Source organism: Rattus rattus, chromosome 1, assembly GCF_011064425.1.
Source record: "Rattus rattus isolate New Zealand chromosome 1, Rrattus_CSIRO_v1, whole genome shotgun sequence".
NCBI lineage: Eukaryota > Metazoa > Chordata > Mammalia > Rodentia > Muridae > Rattus > Rattus rattus.
The window spans coordinates 90,427,781-90,441,450 of NC_046154.1; the positions used below are offsets into that span (position 1 = coordinate 90,427,781).

General features: G+C 47.7%; 1 protein-coding gene across 4 annotated transcripts in view; it reads right to left on the reverse strand.

Annotated features, from left to right (window-relative positions):
- Positions 1-4,803: 4,803 nt before the first annotated feature.
- The window catches only part of Znf618 (zinc finger protein 618), a 55,397-nt gene continuing 46,530 nt past the window's right edge, over positions 4,804-13,670 (reverse strand). For all 4 annotated transcript variants that reach the window (XM_032903131.1, XM_032903106.1, XM_032903124.1 and 1 more), the window contains 2 exons: positions 8,071-8,172; positions 4,804-7,161 (listed from right to left, as the gene is read on the reverse strand). In XM_032903131.1, the coding sequence (XP_032759022.1) occupies positions 5,645-7,161; positions 8,071-8,172 (1,619 nt within the window). In that variant the 3' untranslated portion in view covers positions 4,804-5,644. The remainder of the gene's footprint in view (positions 7,162-8,070; positions 8,173-13,670) is intronic.

Below are 13,670 nucleotides of genomic sequence, written 5' to 3' on the forward strand. Positions count from 1 at the left end.
AGTGGAACCTTCCTCTTCCCTATAGTCATGGGAGTATTCCACTTGTGGACAAAAACAGACATGTAAAAACAGTAACATTGAAACAGCTCAGTTTCACATTGTATTACTTTGTAAAAATCTTTTAAAAAATGTTCTGTTCCTTTCTTCCACTTGACATCAGTAAAATTGTTCAACGCCATGAAACCAATTTGGCTGTAAAATGGAGAAACAGTACCCAAACCAAAGTAAAGTAAAACACCCCAAAGGACACACAGAAAGTCCTCAATAAACCCTCAAGTTTGGCCTTGGGAGTTTACGTATCACAAGAACTGGCAACTCAACCCCCATGCAGTGTGGCTCCCTGAAGGACTGTTGGGTACACACCATCCGTACAGGAGACCGCCAATGACTTCTCTGTTAATTAACACAGCAAGTGTGACACTGGGTAACTTTTTTTTTAAATACAGTACATGGTACACAGGGTCCCTAAGATAGCCCTGCATAAACCCCCGTGAAGACTTGAGCCAAGCACTGGCTGTTTATAAAAATATTATGTTGCTACAAAAGTATAAATTAATACTACTGGTATTAAGAAATATTAAACACATAAAACTTATAAGGATTAAGAAAAATATTCATTAATACCTGTAGAAAACTCTGGCCTAAAAAAGATATTTTTGTGTGTGTGTTTGCTTTTTTGTAAATTTTTTTTTTGTGTTTTTAAAATTTTTTTTTTAAGATGACTTGAGTTTCTTGCACTCGAAGCGAGACACAGATGTGTCTATGGTATTGCCTAGAACGTCTTTACTACTGAGACAGGATGGAGGCTCACACACGTGGTCACTGAGTAGGGGGGCAGGAGGAATGGGGCACCAAGGCGTTCTCAAGATTTACCTGATGTGAACGGATCACCAACGTGAAGTTGTGGGGAAAAGAAAAAAACAAAGATAGGATCAGAAGACAACTGAAAATAATTCATGCGTCTTAAAAAATATCACTGCTTCGGGTTGTTATACAAAATGGTTTCCTGATGCCTGGGATCTGGAAGGCCCTGCCACATGGCTCTTGCTCTTTCATGGTTGGCCAGGCCCAGCCCAAGTCAGGTCACACGCTCGAGCCCTGTTTGGGAAGCCTGGCTGGGTGGGAGAACGGTCCTGGGTGAGCCTTCTGGCACCTAGATTGTGGGAGGAGCCCTCCTTCCAGCGGGCCTGCAAATTCTGGCTCCTAAGGACAAGGTTGGGCTCTGCCCCTTTAAGGAACTTTGGTTCAAAGAGTCAAGGTGCCCAAGGATGGGGTAGGACCTTGGTGGGTGGCATGCCAATGCCAACTCCAAGGCTAGACAACTTCCCATATGGGAGTGGAACCTTAAAGCACCATCCTCTTGTATGTGAGGCCTATACATGCTCAGAGACTACAGGTTCCCTTGGTCAAAGCCAGGGCTCTCCAGACTACCATCCTCAGACCCAAATGAGAAAGGAAGAAAAACCACAGCCACAAAATCCCCCTGGAGAGCCCGAATAGGGGAGATGGGAGGGAAACATGAGGAAACACCGCATCATTGGTTTGCCATAACTGGCCTAGCAAACATTTGCCACAGTGAAGGGGGTGGGGGCAGCCTCCTCGCCAGCTCTCCCACTGCCCTGGGGACAGGAGCCCCTCTGCACTGTCTCCAGGGTATAGCCTGAGCCTCACTCTCTTGGTTCTGTCCTCCAGAAACCTTCTAGACATGTGGCAGACATGGCAGGGTCACACCGCTGCCAAGACCAGGAAGCTAGGAGCTTGGCCTAGCTTACAGGGTAACGAGTGTTCCGTGCTCTCCTCTTCAAGCATGACATGACAAGGTCTGGGGTGGCATTGCACCTACATTGGAGCTTCGATACTTTCCTGGTGACCCCGTGTTCTCAGAGTGAGTATGTACGGCTCCCACCTCTCCTCAGGAAGTCTAGCCCAAGTTCAGGAAAATAGTGGACCTTGCTGAAAAAAAATAAGAAAAAAAAGGGGGGGGGCTCTAAAGCAGAGACTCCGCTTCACAGTGACAAGCTTCTGCCTTGCAGAAGTCTTCCGTTTCTTCAAAGTGCAGGAGATAAAAGTTGTCGAACTGAACTGAAGACTCTTGGCCAGCCCACACGGCTGGTGTCCAGGTTCTTCCTAGAAGCCTGGAGATGAGTTCTCACCAGTGTCACCAGCTGCCCTTCTCACCAGGAAGCAGCTTACCTTTCCCTCAGCCAAGGGCCAACCCCGCAAATGCAGAGTCACCAAGTGGAACAGTGATGGCATTGTTGTTCCTGCTATAGCACGCAGCTTCCTGTGCAAGCCAGCCCTAGGGGTGGGATTCAGGCAGCTGTGTTCACACAGAACTCATTGCATCGTGGGCGCTGAAAGCCATGCAAGGTAAGCTTGTCAGGAGGGCTCGGGTGTTGGGAACAGAACCATGCTGAAACAAGTGCTTCCGTGTACAACCATTCCTCATAGACCTGAGATCTCTTGAGTGACTGAATCCCAGGCAAACAAGCTGCAGGCCCTGGCTTGGGCTTCACCAGTAAAACAAAGTGACTGCAGACTGGGGTAGACCTTGCCAACGGAAGCGCCTCTTTTCTACTTCTGTGTTTGGGTCTATGGATGTTAAAGCAATGACCATTTTTGTCCAGAGAATCATACAGCTTAAGGTAGGCTGTATGCTAGAAATGGCCCAGCTTCCTGGTGTCCCAGCCCCCAATAGCCTATGGTAGAAAGACCTATAGTGGTCACAGAATCAGGAGGCAGATGACAAAATCCTTCTGAAGTCTGAGGCCAGCCCAGGCCACTGCAGATCCACTGAAAGAGCCTATCTTAGTGCTTTGGCTGAACTAGAATTTGGTAAGTTGGATATTGCTGTCGATGGGGCCTGTGGCTGAACCTGGGAGATCTTTGGGATTTACTGAGCTGTTGATTGAGGATGGGCACTGTGGAGATGACCCATACGACGGCAGACACTGGGCACAGTTTTTCCGGTTGGGAACACTAGAGAGAAACGACAGCCTACCACCTTACAATCTTTAAGGATGAGGCAACCCAGAGACGGGATTCTGAGGATTTAAATGGGGCTCACGCTGAACCTAGAGAGGCAACCTAAGCCCCAAGGACAGGTGATTCAAGGTGCAAATGAACTGGACGGGAGGTGACAGCCTATGACCAGATGCCTGGAGTTTAACACTAATTTTCTTTCTGGAAGGAGAATATTCCATACTCCAAAAGAATACCTGCAGTGCGCATCTGGGCTTGGCTGTGACAGGAGCTCGGGCCCAGCTCTGCCTGAGGATCTGTTTTCACTGACTGCACTAAGCACCCAGCTTCCAGTGTGGCTACAAGGGCTGGGTTATGGCCCCATTCCCAACAGAAGAGGGAGACTGGAGGTATCCTTCGCCATCAATCCAGAGTCCACCTCCTGGAATGCCATGGGCAGTGTGAAGACATTCCTACATTCTTCAGGGATCGACGCTCAGTTCTTGTCTGGATCTCTCCACTGTGGACAGAGGTTCCTCTGATGATAAGGGCCAAGTTGAAGACGCCGTGATGGAAATGTCTAGAACATCCCCTGCAGTAGGTATTGTATGGTGGTTCCTGAGACCATAGCTTGCTGGAGTCGATGTGGACGCAGCCTTCTCTGATCTGTTTGTACGTCTGAAACTCTACAGGAGAGCTTGCTTAGTCTTGTGAGGTGAAGAGTGTGGGCTTACGTCTCAAGGATGGAGTTCTGGAACCTTGAGCATAACTGGAAGCCGCTGAGTCTTTAAACCATCTTCGCTCCCCTCCTGCCCTGGTGACCCAGGGAAGAGGGCTACGGGTACAGAGCTTTTGAAGTCGAGGTATCTTTCAGTTGAGTAATGCTTTATGTTGGAGGAGGGGGGCAGTCCAAGCCCCAGGTAGAAGAGATGCTTTTGCAAATAACCCCTCAGGGGCGGCCATTCTCAGCCTGAAGTGTAAGCATCCCCACACCACTGCTGTGGTCTCTGGAGGGATCAGAGACACCAAGCTAAAGACCCTCACAGGGTGGTTATGCTCGTCATCCTGTGAAGAGAATGGCAGCCCCCTCTTGGCATCTGGACTGTGTGTAAAAGCATTAGTTCCTGGCCAAGGGGATTAGACGCAAGGGTTAAAAATCCCTTTCACAGCATTTAGTCAAGCACATCCACCTGCAGGATGCCAACTGCTCAGCCAGCAACATGCTGGTCTGAGGTGCCTGTGGGGACCTCTGAGGGCCACACACTCCCAGAACCCCTGGGATTTGGGGAGGGAGAGAGACTGTGGGTCTGGCAGACACAAACATGGACTTAGTGTCCCTGCAGAACTGGAGGTCAGGCTGTGGTGAGGGAACAGTCTGAGTACAGGAGACAGACATTCAAGAAGTGGACATTCACACTACCACAGGCAGGAACCAGGCAACGGCTCTCTCGATGACATTCAGGACCCCTAAAGCCACATGCTTCCCATGATAGCTTCCACCAAGCCCCACAGCCAAGGACCCACGACTCCTCCCAACTCCCTACTCCAGACCCACAGCCATGGCCTTGACCTTGGTTTTGCAAGTCCTGAACACCGCCACTGAGATGAGCTCGTTTACAGTGTGACATAGGAATAAAAAGGGGCAAGTAAAACAAACAAGACTCCGGAACATAAGTCAGACATTCAGTGCCTCCCAGAAGAGTCTAAATCACATGTGAAAAGAAACCCAATCCCCCAAAAGATAAAAAAAAAAAAAAAAAAAAAAGCATGACGATAATTAAAAAAAAAAAAAAAGGAGTGGAGAGTTAGCTATATGTCTCTGGAAAAAGAAAGTTGTTTTCTCTCTTATATTAAAAAGTAGAACATCAGCTTTACATTTCTAGAGCCTCCTTTCCTGATTTGGGGAGATAGATAGTGTGTATTCTAAGGCAGCTGCCCTGGACATCTGAGCGGGAGGTCACAGGTACAGCAGCTTAATGCCCTGAAGGTGAAACAAGAAATAAAGTCCAGTGCAGAATCTGTCCATCTGACGCAGTCTGGGGAATCGGTCAGAGCAGCTGGGGCACCATGGGTTGAGGGAATGAAGGGATGGTGAGGGAGGGCTGGGGTCGGGGGTGGGGGTTCAAGCCACTTCAGCCCTCAGCTGCCTGAATATTTCACAACCCCAGCCTCTCCCAATCTGCACACCTGAAAATGGAGTCCTTAGAGCCCCTGTCTGAGAAAAACGAAACCACTCCTACTTTCCCAGTCTCTTAGCTTTCCTGGCACACCCCGCTCAATGCAAACACACCTGAGGAAAGGCATGCGTGCACGCACCAGGGTTGTGTGTTTGTGTGTGTGTCTGTCTCTGAGTGTGTGTGTGCGCACACATGTGGAGGTCCTCTGGCTGTGCATTTGAGTATGAGCTTCCCACACCCTTTACCCATGCAATGTCATGTGTGTGGGTATGGACACATGTGCATACACTACACAACACACACACACACACACACACACACACACACACACACACACACACACACACACCGAAAAAAAAGCACTTAATTTCCCAAGGGGCATTTACAATGAGGTTCCACAGTGTTTAGAACTTAAATTTCTTTGTTTGTGACAGTGTTGTGTGTGTGTTTTCCTAATGTCTTTCTTCTTTTTGTCTTTTCTTTTTTCTTTCCCTCAAAGTAGAGTCTTAAAGCATGTTGGATTTCAAAAACATGAGCTTGTTCATATCTTCGGGACTAAGCAGTCGCCTCCTTTTGATCAGAAGTGCTTGTTCACACATATTTACACACCCACTGCGAGCCCCCACAGCAGGAACTGCCAGGAGCCAGAAGGCTAGTTTGGCCAGTTTTGTGTGCTTTTGGGTCACGCATGACCAGTACTGGAAGAGATCGGGAGTGGCCTGAAAGAGGGGTTCCTGAAGGTAATCGTATACCTCATTCTTGCCCAGCCGGTCATCCTCCTGAGCTGCGGGGTGCTCTCCAGTGGCTGAGCGGGCCTTCTTGGCAGAAGGCTCGAAGTCGGCCTCCTCAGCCCAGGACTCCTTTACCTCATTGATGAGCTCACACACCTTGCTGATGATCTCCTCGTGCTGGTAGGGTGGCACTGGCCGCAGTTTCTGCTGAGGATCCAGGATCATGGCCACCTTGTGGGCTGGGTGCACCTTGAAGTTCTCCTTGAGTGCTTCCAGAAAGAGATGGCACAGCTTGCTGACGGTGCCCGCATCGTTGGCCTTGGCTGTGAACAGTTTCTCTAGCCTGACGTAGATAGGGAGCACCAGCTGCAGGGTGGGCTGGCTCTCGTTGCTTAGCTCTATGACCGCCTGCTTCACCGGTGTCAAGATGGCGGCCAGGTTGCTCAGCAAATGCTTGTTGAGGCTCTGGATGAGGTTCATCTTCTTGGCACGGCTGTAGAACTCGCAGATCTGCTCATAACGCTCATGCACCAGCAGCAGCGAGTCTGTCACTGAGTTCCAGCAGGGTGGTGGTGACGTCTCCTCCAGAGAGCCGAAGGTCTCCTTGGCCAGGCCGGTCGAGCCTGCCAGATCCTCACACACATTCAGAAGCTCGATCACCTCATGCATGCTGCGGGCCTGCAGCGTCCGCTTGCTCAGCACACTCTGCACCACTGAGTTCAAGGCACAGGCTGAGCAGCGAAGGCACATGCCAGCCTTAGAGAAGGCGGACGTGCTCACCCGGCAATCTGTCACATATACGGTCCGGATCTCCGACATCACGAACTCTGATAGCACGTTCTGCACCCAGTGATGCACCAAGTCACCACTGTCACGAATGTCTGCGCCCTTCACACCCAGCACGTAGCTCTTGATGTGGTTACCCTCAGCCTGGTAGGCTGTGAGGATGTAGCAGGAGTCAGGGCCCACACTCTGGGAGTGACAAGTCACCCCGATGCCCAGGCAAGCGTTGCTGCCCAGGGCACATGTCACCTTCACCTTCACCTGGTTGTACATGCGTGGCAGGTGCTTCAGTGCCAGGGTGTTAAAGTTGCCCAAGATCTCAGTGACTGAGAAGGCCCCGTAGCGGGCACCACTGTCTACCAAGGTCTGAGCCAACTTGAGGAACTCCTTCCCACTGACCACGCTCAGTGCACCCAGGTCAGCACACATGACCCGCAGTAGCCTCTCTGCGATGTTTTGCCGCTCCTTCTCAGGGATTACACTGTTAGGTGTCAAACTGCTGGTTGTGGCTAGCAGGGGACACAGAAAGAGAAAGGATTAACATTTGACATTCAAAGCTGCTTAACATGGCAGCAGCAATATCCTAAATGGCTAGCAGAAAGAATAGCAAATAGATTTTGTCTTGCATATGGATTGGTGTGGTCTGAACCATATCCCTAGGGTACCATAGGGATAAAGTTCTATGGTTGATAAGTAATGTCTGCTGTGGGCCTAAGTATGGTATACAGGGGTATGCATGCAACATACATGCCACATGTGTCAGTCACATAAACCTTTGAATACAACATTTTCCTTTAGTCTCCCAGGAAGTACAGGTGTTAGAAATGAGAGATGGGCTATAGATGCAGTGGGGAGACAGAGTGTAGATGCAGTGGGGAGACAGACTGTAGATGCAGTGGGGAGACAGAGTGCAGATGCAGTGGGGAGACAGACTGTAGATGCAGGGAGACAGAGTGCAGATGCAGTGGGGAGACAGGCTGTAGATGCTGTGGGAAGACAGACTATAGATGCAGTGGGGAGACAGAGTGTAGATGAAGTGGGGAGAAAGGCTGTAGATGCAGTGGGAGACAGAGTGTGGGTGGGGGGAGACAGTGCAGATGCAGTGGGGAGACAGACTGTAGATGCAGTGGGAGACAGGTTGTAGGTGTAGTGGGGAGACAGGCTGTAGATGTAGTGGGGAGACAGGTTGTAGATGTAGTGGGGAGACAGGTTGTAGATGTAGTGGGGAGACAGGTGTAGGTGCAGTGGGGAGACAGAGTGTAGATGCAGTGGGGAGACAGGCTGTAGATGCTGTGGGAAGACAGACAGTATAGATGCAGTGGGGAGACACAGTGTAGATGCTGTGGGAAGACAGACTACAGATGCAGTGGGGCTGCAGGACTTCCAGGAGCCCCTGGCTCCAGCATGCCGAGACCTACTGTTGTTGGCACTGTTCCTCTGGGCCTGAGGTTTCCACTTTTCTTCCACTGCAGCAGGTGGAGATCGAGACTGGTTAGAGGTGATGTTGTTTTCATTGTCAGCTGCAGAACAAAGGTAACAATGGGTCACATGGAAGGGTAGGAGGAAGCTGAAGAGCAAGGAAGGAGCATGGGGGCAGGGGCAGAGGGTGGAAGGGGAGGAGCAGCAAGGGGTAAAGCAACACACGCCACGAGGAGTTGAGTTCAGGCTTCTCACACAACTGTCTATGGTTTCAAAGCCTCATCTGTACAATGCAGAAACTTAGGACAATGGTATGGTGTAGTGGCTATTCCTGGTGGTCACCTGATTATATCTGGAATGAACTACAATCCAGAATTGGAAGGTTCACCTTTGATCCTGATCTTGAGGCTGGGAGATACAAGTTTCTGACCTGGGTCTTGGTATGGAGATCTTGAGGCAAAGTGGCTATGAATCCTAGGAGCTTAAGGCAAGGAGATCTCTGAGTTCAAGGTTACCTGGGACAAAGCTAGTCCTAGACCCAGGTGCGGTGGCACACACCTTTAATCTGGGTAATCTGGGACACACCTTCTGCTGGAGACCTACATAAGGACATTGGAAGAAGGAAGAGTCAGTCAGTCTCTCTCTCTCTCTCTCTCTCTTTTTCTCTCTCTCTCTCTCTCTCTCTCTTGTTTTCACTTAGCTACTGTGGAACTAGATCCTTAGACTTCCATTCATAGCTGTGGCTGATCATTGTTGGGGAGTTGGACTACCGACTGTAAGTAAGTCATTGACCAATTCTCTTACTATATAGAGACTACCCATAAGTTCTGTGACTCTAGAGAACCCTGACTAAGACAGTATGGCTACCTTGCAACATCAAGAAGGACTACGGAGACAGCAGGGAAAGGCCTAGGACATAGAGACTCTTACAAAGTCCATGATGCTTACCCAGAGGCCACCAGCTTTGTGACCCATCTACAGAGGAAACCACCACAACTTGCCACGGGAAATAAAGAGAAGGGGAATGGTCTGAGCAGTATGAAGAGGGGTGGGACTGGAGACATGAGGGTGGAGAAAAACATCCTTATGTGAGGAGCCTTCCTGCCACCCGAGGCCATGGTGAAGTCCTGACTCCTGCTGAGGACCATGTCTGGCTCGATGGCCATGGAGCAGTCAGGGTCTATAGCTCATATTACCACTCGTGCAACTATGTTGATGTTCACTGTCTGTGGCACTCAGAAGAACTGGCCCTACACCATGCCTAGGTAGCACAGTAGAGCTGGCCCTGCTGGTGTGGTGGTGGTGGTGGTGGGGCGGGGGAGGACACAGGTGAGCCTCATGAGAGCAAGAGAGCCAGCCCAGCCCTTCATCTGCCTTGCCTTGGTGTGGGTGGGGAAGAGTTGTTTCCCTCTTGCCCCCTGCTGCCTGTAACATGGCAGGTGGGAAACGGGTCCAGAGGCCTGGTCCCTCACTGGCTGAGTAGTTAGGAGGGCAGGCCCTGCACCTTGCCTAGGTGACACAGTAGAGCTGGCCCTGGTAGTCAGGTGCAGGTGAGCTGGCACTGAGGTCATGATTTCAGGAGAGCTGGCCCTATCCCTTGTCGGCTGCAGCACTGGGTGAGCTAGCCAGGACAGTGCTAAAGAGCTTGCCCTGGTGGTGTGGGTGCAGGAGAGCTGTTGGGCTGACAAATTCAGCTATAACCCAGGCCTACAACCAGAGCTTTGAGTTGGTCCATCCCAATATCTACTTCATCTATGAACTGCTGGAACACATGAAGAGGCTGTTTCTGCAGAACTAAAGCTGCAAGATCTCCATGACAAGGGCAACAACAGGATATCTGAGAGGAGTCCCGGTGAGGATCTAGTATTGATAGTGTAGCAGAAGCCAGAGGCTTCAAACCAGACAGTGACTCACTGCAACGAACATCTGCAAGTAAAGATGTGTGGACAAAAGACGTGGGACATACTGGGACACATTACAGCTAACATGACAAGATGTGTGATGTATGTATGTATGTATGTATGTATGTATGTATGTATGTATATATGTATATATTACTCTCTAATATTTTCTTTTTGGGGGAGTTATAAGGGCAGAGGGTAGATACAAAGGGATGGAGAGATGAATGGGATTGGGGTGCATGATGTGACATTCACAAAGAATCAAGAATCTTTTTCTTAAGAGCAAAACCAATGAAAACAAAAGCTCATTTTTTATAAAGATTAATACACTTGATAAGCCTCTCACCAGAGGATAAAAATCACTAGGATCAATAATGAAGAGTCATCACTACAGAGCCCACAGATGTCAAAAGTACTAAAAGTAATATGAACTTTAGCCCAATGAATTCAACAAGTTAGGCCAGACACACACCTCAAACCCACAAAGATCGCTCATCAGAGAAAAAAATAGATTACTTGAATCCTATGCTCATTAAAGAAATACCTCATGGTTAAGTAACTTTCCATAAAGAAACCTCCAGACCCTTATAGGTTCACAGGCTAATCAGGATAATTTGTTTTGTTGTAAAAAAAAACAAAGCAAAACAAACCTTAAGTAATCACATAAATTCTACACAAATTCTTCTAGAACACATGGGTAGCAAAACTACCCCACAATTTATTTTATGAGACTAGTATTGTCATTTATATTCTTGATGACAGCCATTCTGACTGAAGTGAGATGGATCTTTTAATTAAACATTTTTAAAAAATGTATGTGTATGTGTGTTTTGCCTGCATATATGTCTGTTACTACATGCATGTCTGGTACCTGTGAAGACCAGAAGATGGCATCAGATCCCCTGGGACTGGAGTTACAGATGGTTGTATACTGTCATGTGGGAGCTGGGAATTAAACCCAGGTCCTATGCAAGAGTAGCCAGTGCTCTAAATCACTGAGACAGCTCCCTAGCCCCATGAGATGAACTCTTAAAGTAGCTTTAGTATGCATGTCCCTGAGTGCTAAGAATGTGGTACACTTTAAAAAGGTGTTTATTAACTATCTGTATTTCTTCTTTTGAGAACTCTCTGCTTACTTCCATAATCTCCTTTATAGTTGAGTTGTTTGTTTTCTTTATGTCCAGTTTCTTGAGTTCTTTCTAGACTCTGTCCAACATACAGATGCATTTTTTTCTCTCTTTTTGTAGGCCACCTCTTTATTCTATTGGCAGTTTTCTTTACTGTACAGAAGCCTTTTAGTTTCAGGAGATTCCCTTTGTCTACCGTTGGTCTTATTTTCTGTGCTTCTATGACTCCTTTCAGAAAGTAAATATTTAAGGTGCCTCCCTACTTCCTTCTCTGGCAGTTTCAGGGAATTAGTTCTTATGTCAATGCCCTCGGTCCATCTGGAGTTGAATTTTGTACAAAGTGAGAGACAGATCTAGTTTCATAGTAAACTAGTGCAGACACTTTGGAAATCAGGTTTCTCAAAGCAAAACAATACAACACAACTAGAAATCCCACTACCAGATGACCCAGCTATACTTCCCCTGGGCGTATACGCAAAAGACCTTATATCATACTCCACAGATACTTGCATATACATGCTTGATGGGCAAGAGCAAGGAAATGAAAGCCTAGACGCCCATCAACTGATCAATGGATATTGAAAATGGGGTACAAATACTCAATGGAACTTCAATCAACTAGAAAGAAAAGTTAAATCGTGAAGTTTTCATGTAAATGACTTGAACTAGAAAACTACTATACTGAGTGAAATAACCCAGCCCAGGAAAAACACCAAGCGGTCTCTTTCATATGTGAACCTCATCTTCCATTCTTGAACTCTGTTTAACTAGAGCATTCCTCCTGTGTAGTCTGGAGGCTATAAAGAGAAAAGTAGGATGGGGGAGGGGCACCTTACAGGAGTGTGGTTAGAACACAGGCAAAAATAAGTAGAGAGTGACAAAACTAGGAGTGTCAATATTTAACCAGGGTGGGGGTGGTAGATTAGGGAGAGAGGGTGGGTGAGAGTTAACCAAAATTAAGGATGAACAAAAGAGCCACAAGAAAATTTACTATTTTGTAAGCAATTAAAAGATATAGAGATTAATGAGACACCCATCATAGCTTGATAATGCTTCTCCTAGAAGCACTGGGTTACCATACAAAATTCCTGGTGCCAGATGTGGGGTACCTCCAAAAGAATTGGTCAGGAGGTTCCAGAGGGCCCAAAACAACATAGGTTCTTGTCCTTTCTCTTGGATGCCAATCAGAACTACAGTGTAAAACCCCATTGCTGAAAACTCTACATATACCAGTTATAAGAAAAAGAGAAACCAAGCTGGATCTCACTGGAAATAGCCTCCCTCCTAGCTAACTTTCAAAGAGCCAGAGGTTGTGATGCAGGCAGCTAGAACAGAAAAGGCATCAGAGAACTTACCTAGCTGTGACTCTTACTAATTACAAAATCAACCTTCTAGGCAAGACATGTCCACCTGTGTAGTTGTGGTACAACTGTTGTGCAATCCACTAATCACCCTCTGATTCAATTCGAGCCCCACGCCACAGAAAGGAATCCATGCTTAGTACAGTAAGCCAGGCCAACAATCCATACTTGGGGAAGCCATTGTTTAACTAAAATGACAAAATATCTCTTTCGTACAAATAGATGGAGACTACTACCAGCCTTAATGAGAGAAGCTTCTCTTCACAGTGGATATACGTGGATGCAGAGATTCGTGGCTGCCCAGGGGGCCAAGGATAAGTGATGTCTGAGTGCCAAGCTCTAACAAAAGAATTTGTACTACTCCTCTTCAGGCGTAGGGAAATTGAGGATGGGAGATCAGGAAGAATGAAGTGCCACAAACAGGGAGAAGGGCTGAAAAATGTCACTTAGGTATTACACAACCATTACCGTCTTGAACTCACAGCAGTTATGGCTTCCTGCACTGAGCCTATAGAAGACTTTCCCTGTCAACAACCAGCCATGGATGTGGAGGCTATGGAGCCTTATCCCTTACTGCTACACTATTAGCTATAACAGACTCTGGGAGATGGGAATTAATCATCTTCAATTGCTTGCCCACTGCTAAGCTCACCATGATCCAATGGATAATTCTAAACCCAGGGTCACACAGGACAGCTGTAGATAAATTTAGTTAAGTCACAAAATAAACCAGATGGACAGGAGTGTGATGAAACGCTTTTGGGGGGAAGGAGAAAAGTGGGGCTGGGGTGGGGTGGCAGAAACTGAGAAAGAGTAGGAATGAGAACAGATAGAACTCATTCTCTTCATATTCAAATATCTCAGACTCTGAAATGTGTGAACTGAGACACTTCTGCTTCCAAGCATTTCAGAAGAGGGATATTCAACTTGTACCTCCGATGGGTGATGGAGTAAGGTCAGGCTAGTCACTGAAGGCATCATAGTCTTTGAATACATCACCTCTGCAGCCCTCTTTGGGAGGAAAGGTTTGAAAAACTCTTACAGCAGAAAAACAGGAATTCCAAAGTCGTGAAGTGGTTCAAGGGAAATTAAGTGGTTCAGAAATCAGGGTTGGCCACTTCCCCAGTCTACACCAGAGAACCACTGATTTAATTTATCCTCTGCAAAGACTCCTGGGCATCCTTTAACTGTGCTCTCTACCCCTACTGGT